General features: G+C 42.3%; 1 protein-coding gene across 1 annotated transcript in view; it reads right to left on the bottom strand.

The window, feature by feature from the left end:
• The window catches only part of LOC134211981 (ER degradation-enhancing alpha-mannosidase-like protein 3), a 46,811-nt gene extending 38,145 nt beyond the window's left edge, over positions 1-8,666 (bottom strand). Inside the window, exons 1-2 of the mRNA XM_062689419.1 lie at positions 8,011-8,666; positions 7,783-7,929 (exon numbers count right to left, since the gene is read on the bottom strand). Of these exons, the coding sequence (XP_062545403.1) occupies positions 7,783-7,929; positions 8,011-8,159 (296 nt within the window). The 5' untranslated portion in view covers positions 8,160-8,666. The remainder of the gene's footprint in view (positions 1-7,782; positions 7,930-8,010) is intronic.
• Positions 8,667-16,901: the final 8,235 nt, after the last annotated feature.

Below are 16,901 nucleotides of genomic sequence, written 5' to 3'. Positions count from 1 at the left end.
TACAAAATTCCAATCAATTAGTTTAAGCTACTGCTACTAGCGCTATAACTCCGTTATTAGTTGAATTCTAGCAACGAACCATTAGGCAGAGTTGTAGAAAATCCTTCGCTCTAGAAGTCCACCATACAACACATTTCGAAATTCAGCTTTTGGAATGAGTTATGACAAACTACTAAGTTGACGCTCGGCCTTCGTTCAGCAGGACTACGTTCAGTACCGCTAGAGACTCTAGCATGACATGACCTCTAGAGTTAGTGAACCGAGAGGCCCAATCCACTGCCCACGCGTTGAAGACACCGGCTACAACTAATGGTTTAAGACCAGGCCTTCGAGGTGGCGACGGAACAGCTGGACGCCATCATCGACTTTGCGTCATCGAAGCATAATATCAGCAAGGACCTCAAGAGGAGCTTGCAGAAACTTCGAAAGTCGATGCTGGACGCCAAGCTGGAGAGGGCGGTCGGGACGGCCAAGTGTAAACCCGTGAAATCGGTGGAGTCGAGGTCTACCCAGACTGAGGCCCAAGGATTCGCGGACTCGGGCAAGGTCGAGTCGACCGAAGGCGTGCCAGCTAAGACGGTGGTGCCAAAGTCTACCCAGACTGAGGCTCAAGTATTTGCGGGTACGTCAGGGGTGACTACTCCAACGGAGCAGACACAAAACGGGGAGACAGTCTCCAGGGATGAGCTCCTGGGGCCGCTCAAAACGCGGAGGGTTACTACCCCTGAACAAGGGTAGTGGGGCTGGGAAGCTACCTCAAAGGTAGGTACCTCCAAAACCGGGGAGGAAGGACCTGGAAAGGTCCGTCCACTCAGGCAAGACGGTGGTAGGGGTTACGGCAGGCTGAAAGTTCTCAGCCGCACCAGACCAGGGAAATAGAGGGAATGACGCCTCCTGGACCCTGGTCAAGAACAAGAGGAAACCGAAGACGTCAAGGGCCGAAAAGAAGGCCCAGGCGAATGAGGGTAGCAAGAAGTCTAGGGTAGGCGCCAATCGCTCCAGGGGCGATGCCCTAGTCATCACGGCGGACGAGGCTAAGTACTCGGATGTTTTGAAGGCGATGAGGAGTGACGTCAAGCTCGGTGAACTCGGCGCCGACGTACGTCGAATAAGACGTACCCGGATGGGCGAGATGATACTCGAGCTGAAGCGGGGCGTCTCGCAAAGGGCGCCGCCTACAAGAAGTTGGCGGAGGAGGTCCTAGGCGAGACGGTCAAGGTGAGGGCACTCACGACGGAGGTGAATCTAAGGGTTAAAGACCTGGACGAGATCACTGAAGTCGAAGAGCTCGTCACGGCACTGCGGTGACAGTGTGAAGTGGAGACGCCCACCGCAGCCGTTCGGCTACGGAAAGGTCCGGCAGGGACGCAGGTAGCATTGGTTCGGCTATCTGCAGCGGACGCCTCCAAGGTAGCCAAGTTAGGGAGCGTCAAGGTGGGATGGTCGGTATGCCCTGTGCGCATATACGAGCAACCCGAAGTTTGCTACAAGTGCCTGGAACCGGGGCACAAGCAACGGGACTGCAAAGGCCCTGACAGAAGCAATCTCTGCCGACGCTGCGGATTGGAGGGACATAAGGCACAATGCTGCACGAACCCTCCCAATTGTTTGATTTGTTCCAGCAAAGCTGTGAACAGCAAGCACCCCATGGGGGGCTCGATGTGCCCGGCGTTTAAGCGTGCTGCAAAATCAAAGTGCAGGTAAAGCAGTTGGCTTGCTCGGCTTCGCCCGAGTGTTTGGTGTGCGCAGGTTTAGAGGAAACGGCGGAACACGTGTTGTTCGTGTGCTCACGTTTTCGCGCAATGCGTGACCACATGCTTGCCACATGTGGTCTGGACACTACCCCGGACAACCTAGTTCGGATGATGTGTAAAGACGAAGTTGGCTGGAACGCCGTTTTATCGGCTATCGCCCAAATCGTCTCGGAGCTACACAGAAGGTGGCGCGTGGACTCAAGCGATGGCTAGTTCAGGCGCAAATAAGAGGTGGTCAAGGGATCGGAGTGGGCTTCATGGGTCATACCGGTGGTCATGCTCTGTGGTCGAACTCGATCCTTTTATCGAACAAGTGGCCGCGCGAAGAACAACATGGTATCGTCGCTTTCGCGGCGTCGGTCAACCGGGCGGGTTCCGAGCCCGAGGACGGAAAGGGGTCCTCGTCAAGGCTGGGGCAGGCGTAGGCCTCGCGTCGGCAAGTCCCTCTGCGTGCTGGCGAATAGGCCCTATCGCAGAAAGGTCAATTTGGGGTGCACGCGGCATAATCATTCTTGATACCAGTCGTGCAGAGGGAAGCAGGCGCGAAGTCGACCCTGCCCACCTTCCGAGGATATAGGGCGTGGTAAGGCCACCTGGAAAGCCGGCAATGCGCTGGCACGATACTATGGTGTTCTTCTAAAAAAGCGAGTCACGATGTTCGATGCTGCAAGGACACGCAGCTAACCTCGATGGTGCGTCATGCACTGGCCCCCCTTTGAAGCATTACTTTCTGGTTGTACCGAAGGGACGATGGGCTTGGCTGCAATGGAAACGGTTTAGCTGGTCGGGGATGCAGCCCTGCCTCCCTCATTGGAGGTGGCCCCTAACCCAGCACTTCCTGGTCAACCCAGGATGTCTGTTGAGCAGATTCCCCCTCCATTGTTTAGGAAGAAAAAAAAAAAAAAAAAAGACCAGTTAGTCTCGCTACAAGATTATCTAACATCCTAGTATACTACTCTCTATGCTCCATCTTGGAGGACAGTAGCAGCTGCAAGAGTAAACTCCGTTTACCTTTGCTATAACAAAACTCTCAAATCAGGAGATGACACTATCTCCTGGGTGGGATACCCCCGCAAGTCTAGATGGTCACTATTCCGGACTTATACGCAACCCAACTGCTATGTTTAGCAGCACTGGCGGAGAGTGAGGTGGGGCACCACACGATGCATTTACCACACCTTTGTTCTCATAGGCTATTGTTCTTGCGCTAAGTGGTGCCCCACCAAATAACAATAGCTGGCGCCGCCAGTGTTTAGCAGGAATGCGGTACGAGTCGGACAGCAACATCAGTCTTCTTCTCGTATACCGACTGTTGTAGCAGCACTTGCGCTGCCTCGCAGTGGTTGAGATTTAGCTGAGCTAATTTCATGACCGAGCCCGTCTGGAGGCCGGACAGGCCTGTCCACCGGATGGGTTTTGTTGTCTGTTGTCCTCTACTGGGCATAATGCTTTCACTTGAACCGCATCACCCATCACCTCTTCTGCCAACTTTTTATACGCGGAACTCTTCCGCGCAGCATCCCGCTTCAGGACGAGGATCATCTCGCCCTTCTGCGTTCTGCGGAAGCAGCTGACAGCCTTCAGAACGTCAGCATAGCTCTTACCATCAGCCTTGACGATAATTGTTTCGCCTCTGTCCTTCCTGCCATGACCTTTGGAAGGTGTGTCCTTTCCTCTACGAGCACTCCCCTTCTTAGCCAATGGCGCCTTCGCCTGTTCTATCACTTTTCACTCCTTCTTTGTCTTTTTGTGATTCACAACTCCCCTCCAGGGCAGGTCTTCCTCCCGGCGAACTTCGGTAGTCCTCGTAGAAGGAGTAACTGGTTTCCCTCGCTCCTTAGGGTCGGCCACCTGCTCAACCTTCTACCGACGGATATTTTTTTTTGTTTTTTTTTTTTTTCGGGGGTTGACCAGTTGTAGTCTTAATAGACTGGTATCTCGGCTGGGCTCTCCATGTGATACACAATACTAGCAGACGACTCAAGCTATGTTGCTCACTAGGTCACTGCGGCCTGGGTTTGTATTGTGATCATACCGATACATTATTCTTTCTATCTACAGTCTGTCAATTATAAACCGAACAAATAATGGAAGCTCAACATGTACATAGATGTTTTCTGAATAAGTAGTTAACATGTAAATTTAATTATTAGTTACTTGTTACTTAGTTACTTAGTTACTTAGTTACTTAGTACTTAGTTACTTAGTACTACTTAGTTACTTAGTTACTAGTCTATGTTGACAACGGGTGGTACTGTTGCCATTTCCAAGTAACAATTTCGAATAAAGATGTAATGATATCATTCTGGTAGGGTAGTTTCAAAATAGATTAATTTAAGTACTATTGTAATAAATGGACACATTGAAGAGCTTCCCTTATTTTAACACGGTTGAGTATCGGATGTTTGTCAATACGTCGTCGAGTTAATTGTATCCTATCAGTCACAGTAATGTCATATGTTAAAGTTTCAGTAGTCTAATAGTGATCATTATACAAAATTCCTGTCCAGTTGTTCCGTAATTGCTTTTTTTTGGTCAAGTTCTATTCCCTTTTCTAATATTCAAACCTTTATTAGTTATTAAAATAATGAGGTCTAAAATTCAGTTATTCAGATTCAGGGTATACAATATTCAATATAATAGTGGATGAACGCATCATATGGTCTATCCTCATTTCCGTAAGTGGTCAAGTTATTAGTCTTGTAGCAATAATAGTAATACTAGTTATTCTCTATCTTGTGAGTGCAATGGTCTCAATTAACTATTCTAAACAGAACTCTGTCTCTTGTCTTTCTGTCCACCGATGGTCATGTATTTATTTTTGTTTTTTATTATTTATTTGATATCATTAAATTTCAGTCATTTATTTTACTATCGGTCATTTATTTTATTATAAGGTTAAATTATAAGGAATTTGTCTTAATACGAGAAACACTAAGTCATGTCCCCTATATATCCGCTAATTTTTCTAACTAACCTAATAGAAGGAAGAGAGAAACAGTTTTTTTGCGTTGATCCATGCAGCTAGAGAGACTAAAATAAAAAGATTATCGAGAAGATATAATAGATACATTCACTATCTCCAATGCCAAATTAATAAATCTACAAATTCTACTTTTCACTACTAAAATTCTACTTCAGCTATACGGGTACAAAATGAATTATTGTTAGCTACTACTACAGGTATAAATAGATGTATGCTATTTGGATAAGCGTTTGTTTCAGGGTCTTGTTAGTATTAGAGTTATGTTAGTTAGACCCCTACTGAGCACTGCCGGCACCTCCAAATTTACCAATAGGCAGTTGTTGTTAGATCGTGCGACACTAACCATTAGTTAATTTGGAGGCATGGTACCTCAAGTGTTTGGTATAACTGTTGACCTTATTTAAGTAAGATGTGATAAAAGTTTCTCTACGGAGCTTATTTTCAAACCATTACCATTAAAATAACGATATTCTTGTGAAGGAGATATAAAAAATGGAAAAATATCTTAATTTTTTAATTTAGTGTTGAACTTAACCTTTGTTTGAAAAAAGCACTCTATTAAACAACAAAAATAAAAATAAAATAAAAATCTTTTTAAGACACTTGAAATATCAACGTCAAGCCCCTTATCCATGGACAGGGAACCTTCTACCGACGGATATTAGTAGCCTTTTTCTCGGGCAATACCGGAATGGCGCTGGTTCCTTTCAGGTCGATTGCCATACTGACCTAACTTAGCTTTGGGGTTGCTCCAGTGACAGCCATGCGCCTGCGGAGTTCTGCAGTGGCTTTCTGCCAGCTGCTTTTCTTCAGCAAGGACTCGAATCTTCGAATTGGTCAAATCACGACCAATTCTTTCTCCTCGGTAAGTTGGCGGTTCTTTCGTTCCGCCTCCTTACTTGCCTGTAGCAAGGACTTCCACTCATGCTTTGTCTCTACAACTATGCTGCAGAGCGTCAGCACGGACTTCTTCAGGTCCTTGTTGTACTTCCCGCCGTTGTCCAAAAAGGACATGGTTACGTCCGTTACGTCTGTAAACACCTCCATTTTGTGGGCTCCGCTCTCCTTGTGACTGGTCATCACTTCCATGATAACCCTAGTCAGGGTGGCTCTGGCTATCTTGATCTCGATGACCGGCTCTTCCGACTTGCCACGCTTTTCTGTATCGCCTGCCCCTGGCGATCGGTGTGGCGACCTATTAAGACCACTTCGTCTGGCGATGGGACCCACCCTTTCGTCAGACGCTTCTCCCTCTCCACTCAAATTTGTTTTTTTTTGGTTTGGTCGCCATTTTGGTGCCAGGAGTCGCGCGAGAAAAAAAGGTTCGCCACACCAGAGCACCGCAATAACGTGGTGAGGGAACTTTATACTGTGGGGGTTGCCCAGGTTCCCCATAGGCTCCGTTAGCGGCCTGCTATTTATTTCACCACACAAGATTCATACTCATGCAATGGCGAGCATAGGAAAGCTTTCAACTAATAACTTAGGAAGTGCTAATAGAATACTAAGTTGAAACGCAGGCCAAGTTTCAGTTGGAATGTAGAGCCATTGAAGAAGAAGAAAGATTGGCTGGGGAAAGTTTGTTTTAAATATTCCTAAAATTGTAAAACGATACATTGCGCATTAGAAAGAAACTGAGAAAACGCTAAAGATTCAGAGAACGATGCAGAGATGAAACATTGAAATTGCTTCATTAAACGCAACCATTCAGAAACTCAACCGTCTAAGACAAATTAAGTACTTTTCATTTAATTCCACCAATTAATTATTAATTGGTGGAATTAAATGGAGAGTACTTAATTCGTCTTAGACGGTTGAATACATTCCACTAAAAGAGCTTTATATATTATTCAGAAACTTCCAATCCATATTCATCCAATCGACCATCTGAGCATGAGCATGAGCATCATGATGACCGTGCATTTCGTAGTTGCTACTCCGTGATCGACCAGAACAATCGCAATTGCACAGGGAACCAATGGATGGAAGCATGGGATTTGCTCTCCAACCTCAATGTGTACAGTCCGAGGGCTCTAGTATTTTTGGATAGTCGATAACGGCGCTGGCCACGTCTTCACGGTCATCGGGGATGGGAAGGAATTGATGATGCAGTCGCTCGCCCACTGCAAGCCGAGAACCTCTGCACTCGCCACGAGTTCCTGCGGAATTTTATTGGAATCTTGGGGTTAAGGTTTTATGGCAGATCGTCTTGGTTAACGGGTTGCCAATGCGATAGTTATGAAAGGGTGGTGTAGTATTCTAATTAGATGCCGAAACGAACTTTTTCGCTCATTTCGAATTCTAACAGTTACCTGCTAGAACTAATCAAGTTGTAGGTATGTATAGGGATAGAAGATGAAACGGTATGAAAGATTGCTAGAACATGAGAAATATATGAAAAGATACAAAGTAGGAGGAATGGAACGGGCCTGGGATTGAACCCATGACCTCCTGCGGATGAGGCAGAAGCGGTAGCCATATGACCACCAAGCCCGTTACCATATTCATCCAATCGACCATCTCCCTAAAAAATAATGTAGCTACGCCACTGTAATAACAGATGGCCGGGGTTCTGCCAAAACACACCAAGCGCCAACAAAAAATCTCCATTTTTTCTGACCAAGCTTTCGTTTAGTGGATTTAATTGATCGCATATCGTATCGAATATCCCACAACACCATAACTAACGATATCATACATCAAATATACGTATGAATTGATATGAAATGGTTCCCGTTTTCTTTGTGCGAACAAAATATTACAAGTCAGTCAAAAAGCCGCTTGGTGCGGTTTGGCTGAACCCCGACCAGATAGCAAATGACTTGTTTTAGATTCCAACTGAATTGATAATACTTAACAGGTGTTCTCTTCTACCCACACACAATGCTTGTTATCATTGTTTACTTTTATCAGCACACACAGCACAAGAAGTCTGTTTTCATTTACAGCCGTTACCCTTATCATAATCGAACACGTAGCAGTGGAAGCCTTGTTTAACTTCATAATCTGCCAATGATTCCCTTGTGTTCATTTTCAACTTACTTGCCCAGAACGTCGTCCAAATCTCCTCGAGACGGGGTAACTCCTCGGTATCTCCCGGTGCAGCTCAGAGGCATCAACTCATCGGCGGGATAAGCCTTTTCCATGTAGGCCTCATAGGCATGGTAGAACATGTCTCTTGCTTCTTCCCTGGAAATGTAAGAAAAAAATAAACAAATATTCACCATTTCGAAAGGACACGTATTCAGCTTACGAAAGGGAGAAACTTACTTCAGCTCATTCCGCTCTTTGTGCGACATATTGTGCGTCGGAACGGACGGAATATGGTCCGTTGTGGCAGCACAGCCGTTGGACAACACCACCACTGACACGGCCACATACTGCAGCAGGAAGCAGCAGAACCCGCCCAATGTCCGCATTCTAAACGAGACTATCTAAAAAGCAAACCCCCTCCCTCCTCTTCCAACACACTTAGCACTTTCACAAAACGACCTTCGGAAAATCACCAACAAATCGTCCAATCTTCCAGCGAATCACCACACTTCTTCCGGTATTCTCGACGACGACTTCATTCGAGGACGAAACACTTAGCAACCTGCGATTTTGTTGTTGTCTTGCCACTAAATTTGCTCCGTTCGGGGCAGCTTCCTGGAGCTGCTGATTTTTTTCTTCTGCTTTGAGCCGCGCACCATCAGGACCGCGAGCTGATAGAGTCCAACAATCCACTGCGAATGCAAGTCATTTCCGCACGAAGACCCCGAACACTGTTCCGTTATTTTTGAGGTTTTATCCGACACAATAAACTGCGGGAAAAGGGTGAAGGAAAACTTTTGTGCAGCAGCCACCTAGTTTTTCTTTCAGCCTTCACTTTTCCCTTGCGCGTATTTTCTTCCGTTCTTTTTGATGCCTTCGTCGTTGGCGACTTCGGGGCTACGAAGTGTCAACAAAACATTCAATCATTCATTCATCCGCTGTCATTTTTGGTTCCAGGATTCGCCGCAAGAGCGAGCGATAGGAAGTTTGAGAGAAACCAGGGCCGGTGCGCTTATAATAATTGGATGGATTCCTTTTCCTAAAAGATATTTTAGTTACTAGATAACCCAAGTAACCATTAAGCCGTAAAAACCGACTTTATTTCGGTTCTATAGTCGAATAAAAACTTGAACAACAGTGCTAATAAGATTTAAATTATATTTTAGTGCTGCTCAAAAGCCGCTTTTGGCGAATTATTTGGCTGATATAGTGCTTGCCCCTACCAATTTTTCCACGCCTATGCCAAAATGTCAAAATTTTTAGACGAGTTGGAACGGGACGAAAAAAAAGAAATGAAAAATAATTGTTTGCTTTCTTTCTTTTTTCTTCCCATTGGAATTCGATGATTTTTTTGCTTATTTTATTTAATTCCGGGATTGAACTATTGAACTGTGTTCAGTGGTTTTGGTTCAGGTTTGTTGCTCTACCATCTGATCCATCACGGATTTGAATGGGTGTATTGGCTGGGAAGGGATAAAAACAGAAGGATTTAATCTGATGCCTTTGAATCAAAGGGCGAGAAACTTGGCGAGAAAGCATTGAACGAGGCATTGGAAATGAAAAATGAATCATATGTAATTAATTGACGGAACTTTTTTTTGTATTTAAGAAGCCTATCTAAAGGTATCTTTTTGGTAAAGACCAATAAATATATTGCCGTAGAACACATTCACAGCTCATACAGCATTTATCCGGCATGGTCCATGCAATGTGTTGTAGATTATGATTTACAAAAAAATGTTTCTAATGCGAGTGAAAGAAACAGGTTATAAAATTCTAGGTGTGATTGTTATTGATTCTACCAAAACGTCATAGATAGTAGCTCTAAATTGGTAATAATAATTCCCTTATTCGGCTTGAATCCACAAGGCTTATAAAGCGTTATATTCCGATATACGGCTTCTTTTAATGCTTGAAGTTTATACGGCTAATTAGCACTTGAAAATCATATATACAGCTTATAGGCACTGAAATGTTGTTTTATGGTTTATATAAGGCTTATTAAAGTGCTTAATGGTTACCTGGGAAAGATTGTCGCTGTCGTCGCTGTCCAGAACATCTTTTGCTGGCGAGGATCTGCGAGGATAGGGGAGTTAAATGTCAAAGAAGGAAAATCCATACGATTTGACAGGTATGTACCACACATGTTTCGGACAGCAGAACAAAGGGAACCGAAGCGACAATCTTTATCTAGTAACTAAAATATCTTTTCTTTTCCTTCATCTTCAGCAGATATGTGTGTCCGACGGGTTTTTACGATATTTCCTTAGACGATCCCCACCGATGTGTATCCAAATGAGTGTCTAGTATAGGAACGAAATGCGTTCATATTTTATTTATGCACTTGTTCTCGCACCGGTTGTTTCTATCAAGGTTGTTGAAGTGCAATCATGCTTCGCACCGGTGGTGAATATCCGGTTGCTATTGAGGCAAACACGGAAATAAATAAAATCAGGAAAAAATTATTATTTATTTTCAAATCTTTCAGAAGTTGGAGCTTTTGTAATATAAATATGTGCGTAATGCATTTTGTGATTATCAGATTAGCTAGACACACATCTGCTAGGTGGCGCTAGCTTATATGCAATAATTTAGTGAGGTGGATATCTCGAGATCTATAAGACTTAGAAAGATTTTGTCTTCTACAAAGTTGTTCGGGTAGCCATAACATTTATGATGGAGACTAGTTTAGTTTGGAATTCATACGCATAGCGGCGCTAGTGTATGAGAAATAACCTGTTAGGTTAAATATTTCTAAATCCGTTAGAGTTGGAAAGTGGCCATCTTTTACAAAGTTATCCGAATTATCTGTTAGGTTTGTTATTATGTAAGATTTACACGCAGCGAAATTCGGTATGATTAAACTAAAGATAAATATTGTTGATTTCAATAATCGCTTTATTGTTGAATCAAAAGAATTTGATTGTTGTTCCTACAATAATCTCTGATTGAATAAACAATGTTATTTTAATTTCAACAATATTTCTTTTTGTTATAAACGTGCTTGAATATCAATCAGTGTGTGTTTTTTTATGTGTAACAAAAAGTCAAGCCAACGATTTAAAACTTGGTTTTCTCGTTAGTTCCATAGTAGATTATATTAATAAAATTTAAAAGAACGACGGGAGTAGAGACGTGAAAACAATCCAGTGCTGATGCGGCAAGGAGGCATTTCGTTTACCACCAAAGACACGTATGTATGGGTAATAAAATCATCTGAAATCGTTCGAAAATATATTCTTTCTTCGCAGAACTACCAGTAAGTTACCCATCATATTGAAGAAATCCAATAGAGTTAGCCGGAAACATCATGTTCTATGCTGGTTGGAGCTGCGGTAAATTGAAAAACGGTGTAGTTTTGTGTAATTCTCTTATTTATAACGATACGATATTACGATGAAATAAAGTACCCATGCGAACTTTCCATTATCTTGTTACTTACATTACTATTTCAACAATATTGTATTGTTGAATAGACCTTTCCCGTCCGACCAAACACCTATGTTTTGTATTTTTCTCTAAAACGTCCTTGGGTTTAGGTAACATTGCGCATAAAATAAGCTGTTTTTATGAAACGGTTATTTTCTTACAATTTTTTCAAAACATCAACATCGTCTGTTTTTTTGAGGGGAATATTCCTGCCAGACGATGGTGATCCTAAAAGTAATCGTACTTTGGCAACACTATACAGTGGTGAGAATTTCGCTGAACAACTTTTTCTGGCAACACTGTCTCATGTTTATTTCAACTCTAGTAATGTCAAAAAGTCGTGCGCTTTGCCGTCCAGCCAACAAAACAAAAATAAGTTTGTGCGCGAGATTTTCAGTATTTTCCAAAGATAATGGATACTTTTTCGCTTATAACCACCGAAATGCAGTTGACTTCAGCACTTCTAGGCACCCTTTACGAGTGCAAACGGTGTAAACATCAATCCATCAGTTCCAGTTACAATAATATATTTCGGAATTGCTGCACTTCCATCGTACTGGGTCAACCATTGGCCCCCTTCCCGGAAGACGCGGCGACACTAGAACTTTGGAGGGATTTCCACGACAGACTTGGATACCAGCGGATCGACAGAGATGAGCTGATTATTGATGAGGATCAGCTACGCGATTGAAGTGCAGTACTCCTGCAAAGAAAATAGGTATTGCAAAACTTCCGACACCGTTTCACCAGTACTGAAGATCGAGTTAAAAAAAAGTGTAGTACATATATACTATAGTAGCAAAATCGATTAAATAGAACGACCACTGAATTCTGGGAGAACTACGACCCAGCGGAAGTAAATAGCAGTGTGTGTATTCGAAGTGTGCGTATTCAGAGCTCTGGACTGGGAAGGCGTTGCAAAGCAAGTATCTATAATTTTACGTTACGCTCCAGATTGATTTGGCGGATTTCAACACGTGGGAATAGAACTTCCCGATGGATGCGGTGGAGCTGCTATACCATACGATACGAATGGAGGTGATAAGGGCGATTGCAACAAGGATGTTCAGGCCTCGAAGCAGATTCATGGCAGTACCTGTTAGTCTGATCAAGAAGCTTTCCGCATGGTTCTATAATACCTCAAAAGACTTGTGTTCAGGATCAATTTTTCAACAAACCAGCAGAGAAATGATCATGGAGGCCAAATCAAATTGAATCAAATTGACGGTTGAACACTACATGAGAACCAAGTCTCCTAATTATCCTAAAGGCTATGTGTTTGCTCCAGGAACAAACTTTTAATTGACAGCCCGGAAACCCGTCGTGGTACCCATCGACTCAGCTCGACGAATTAAGGTGATTTCTGTGCGTGCGTGTATGTACAAAGTCTCATAAATGTTTACTTTACATCGTCTGTGAAATAACATCGCAGAAAGTTTCAAGCGGTTTAGATACTCGTACGCTGTCGGGTAATGCTTGTAATATTGTGTACGCAATCGTCTGTTTCAATCTTTCAGAAACTGGAACAGTGCGGTGTTCGTAAGAATCAGGTGTGCTTGCACCACCATTAGGAGCTGCCATCATTGCGAAAAGGATTTTATGGACAGCGATTTCCACCACGTCCACCTGCTGACAACTTTTTCCGGAGGAACTGTCCACGGCTGGAACAATCCACTTAGTATTTAAAGCTGGCGCTATAAGATAAGTTTAAAATTGTGTGATAACGATAACGTACTAATAAAAAGACGAATATATAATTTCCCAAATTGCCTGCTAAACGCTGTCGCAAACTGAAGACATCCCTCTTGTATTACGGCTTTGCTATGGTTGATCTCGACAAGCACACAACTGGTTATGTTGATTGGGTTTCCAGTTGATTCAAAAGGACTTATGCTTCTACTGGGTTTCCAATTGATTCCATATTCCACTGTGGTCTATATATGGGCGATTCATATATGACGTTCACTACTATTTGAGATATTTAGACCCCACCTCCCACCTCGTTTAAACACTTTTTTGTATACCTAGTATACTGCCGTCATACGACTAGTTGTCCCATGATTGCTGGAATTCCTATGTACATGGGACAGTTATGCGTATAACGGCAGTATATGTAGTGTCACAAAATCTTAAACCTCTCCCCCCCTAAAACCTGTGACATCTTTGTTGAACGACCCCTTATATGTTTACACTTTTGCACATTTCAAGCTGTGCTAGGTCAAATTTTACGACCTAAACCTTGACCTCAGCACTATACAATGCATCATCCCAATCCCTGTGGTGGCCATATTAGTGATCGTTGCTTTAAACTTCTATCATCTGCTCTAGTTATAATTACCGGAATATTGAACTGGGCCCACTTTACCATGGCTTTGCTTGGTTTATGCGTATTTTACGGCCCTCCTCCTATTTAGATTTTTTGAATGTTTTGTGAATTTTGATACAGGCATCAGTTCTACAGTTCTTCCCTTATGGTTTAAGATAGCATAACCCTGAAAGACGATTCGATTCGTCTAATAAATAGTGGGTGTGGAAACCAGTTTCTGTTAAATTCTGAACTATTTTCAATTATGTATATAGTCGATTTCTTATTTAGGTTCAACAGTATTCGTTATTCTGAGAAAATGTAAGTTTTGGAATACGAAATATATTCGACTAAATACATATTTTATTAAAAGTAAACAAATTATCAGTTTTGATGAGTTCGTGCGACTGCTGATTGTTGGCGATCTTCGGCGTTCAGTTCTTCGAAACAGGCACGGGTGTAGAGGTCGGTGAGTTAATTCCAGTGCTGGCCTGGGTCGATTACAATAGAGTATTTACGCGTTCACATTCAATGAGGAGACAACACAGGGTGTCGACAGACCTTCATAACTGCCCTTGCATTTCTAGGCGAAGTGATTCATCAGATGAATGCCGTAGTTCTCTACTCCAAGATGGATGTCACAGACAGTGATCATGAACTCGAAAATACCATGGATAGATTCAGCCACCAAGATCGAAAATCTGAACGTAATGCTTGTCAGCGGTCTTTTCGTCCAGACCACCCGTAGGCAATGGCAGTGGCTGTGTGTTCATTACATACACGGTGTTTTCCGGACATAGTACAGACGCTGTCATTGAACAGTTCACATGTACTATTACAACGGCATTGCACACCGTCTTGCCCAAATAGACAGCGGTTTTCATCAGCATCATGGAACTGGTTTCCTCTATTATTGAACTAAACAGTTTTTGGTTTTTTTCTCTTGTATTCGACCTGAAACTTTGGCTTGCACTCGGTCGAGACCATATCGAACGACAGGGCTTCATATCGGCCTGGATATGTAGCTGATTCGTTATAATTCGAGGATGAAGTTGGCTGGGATCATGGTGATATAGTGAACGCCACGTATCATGGGCATTGGCAATGATTTTTTGCTGCCGTGTCGTGTTGGAACACACAATCCGCAGTAATGATAATAATCCCTAAAAGATGGAGGCGAATATTCATCATATTCACTCTACGGAAAATGAATTCAGTGGAACTTACTTTGAAAGAAATAGGATCTGTAGTAATCCCCGCTGGTCCCGATTGTGGTCACCTGATCCAAACGGTATGTCCGTAGCAGTTCTTTTTGGTCCAGTTCGATTGCGTTGGAATCGTTCTGAACTTCGATGTGATTGCCGAAGATGTTGGATTCGAACGTACGAACAGTTAAATGACTCCAGCCTGGCTTTTTTCGTCGTCTCGATTGGCCTTCGATTTCAACCTGTCGTTGTTTTCTCCCGAATAATCCGGCTGTTTGAGATCGTGACAGAGGTTCATCGTCTATTTTTCAGCTTTTGCGACAGTTCCAGCTGACCAAAGGTAGTTGAGGAACGGCAGGAATAGGTAGAGTTGGGGTGAAGACGTCTCGAATTTATTTCATGGCTCCGGAGCGAACTCAACTTTGAACGAGAGGGCGTGATTTGCGTTCCAGTTGAAGATCGTGGAGTGTATCTGTCCAGCGGTTCTTGTCCTTTGAATCTAGCTGGGAGAAAGTGTCCTCGTTCCTCCGTCCGGCCAAAATTCGATAGCGAAAAAAGCAAAACAAAAACAATTTCAAATTCACCACACAAGATGACAGGAAGGAAAAGGGTAGATTTGGGTTCAATGGGTTTTGTGGAGAAAAAAATAAAAGAGGAAACAGGGGTGAAAAAATCCAAAAAACGTTTTTGATTGTTTTTCAATAGTTCCAGGCGTAAAAAAATACTGGTTTCTTGGGAAAAGTGTCTCAGAAAAATAAAAACAGCCATTTGAGCCAATAATATTTTTTCACGGGAAAGGTCTATTGATCTGTATATATCATTAAAACAATAATGTACGAATAATTATTTCAACAATAATATTGTTGATTCTACAATAATGTGCATCAAAACATGAAACGCTTTGATTGTAAAAACAACAATATTATGGATTGAATCAAACGATAAATATTATTAGCCCTGAGTTAACAATATTTATTGTTGAATTTGATCCAGATTATTGTTGTTTCTACAATATATTTTTCTGCGTAGTCAAACCAGAAGTTTTGTTTGAAACCGCAATACTCGTTGGCGCTCGAGTTGAGTCGAATCGAGTCAAGTACGAGACACTGAAGATGGCCTTACTGTAGAAGTCGAAATAAGTATCTGTCAAAGGTACAACCAAGTGGTGGAATTAAATAGAATTGTACGAACTCGTCTTATGGCAAGTAACTTTGTAGAATACGGCAATATTCTGAAAATTCCAGATTTTGAGATATTAAACCTATCAGTTTATTTCTTATACACTAGCGCCGCAAAGCGATTGTGTTTAAAACTATACTTGCTTGCATTATGACGGTTTTCACCACCCGAACAACTTTGTGGAATACGGCAATATTCTAAAAATTTCAGTTTTCGAAATATCTAACCTAGCAGGTTATTTCTTATACACTAGCGCCACCAAGCGGTTATACCTTAATCTAAACCTGCGTTGGTCATAATGGTTTTGACCACCCGAACAACTTTGTAGAAGGCGGCAATATTCTAAAAAATACACATTTTGAGATACCTATCAGGTTATTTCTACACTGAGATCAAATCCACAATATTTTTTATGTGCGCAAACCATATAAAAGCAAATTTGCTTTCGTCGATTCGGATTCATGTGCAGCATTTAAATAATATTTGCTGCCAATAGAATATAAATGCAAAACTATAATAAATGAATGTCATACTTTCAATATTTATTTATTCGGAAGATGAATTACTAATGCAGTGGCTCATAGTTGATGAATTTATCAATACGCGCACATAATTCATCAGCGTTTAATAAATAGTTATTTGTATCAAATCACCAAAATGGCGGAGGTGCGAAGAACACGAAAGTTAGCTGTTCATCTGTTAGTTAGATCCCGAGCAAATCTTTTGTAGATTATTGAAGGTAATAGCGTTTTTTCATTATTTTATTTATAAAGCTGTTTAATTATTTGTCCAGGAAAGCGTGTGTAAAATCCGGCACATTACTTTTGTGGGTATTTGGAATGAAAACTACCCACGTTAGACTTTGAAAAAGGTAATTTCTAGAATCCATTTTGTACACCAATGATATTATTTGCACCATTTTTTTATTCTAGGCTCTGAAATTTACAATCATAAAAAGGTCTTTGAGGAAACAAAACTGCCTTTTGCTTACAATCGAAGCGATCTTCCAC

Source organism: Armigeres subalbatus, chromosome 2 (assembly GCF_024139115.2).
Source record: "Armigeres subalbatus isolate Guangzhou_Male chromosome 2, GZ_Asu_2, whole genome shotgun sequence".
Lineage (NCBI taxonomy): Eukaryota > Metazoa > Arthropoda > Insecta > Diptera > Culicidae > Armigeres > Armigeres subalbatus.
This window is presented reverse-complemented; position numbering and strand designations above follow the sequence as displayed.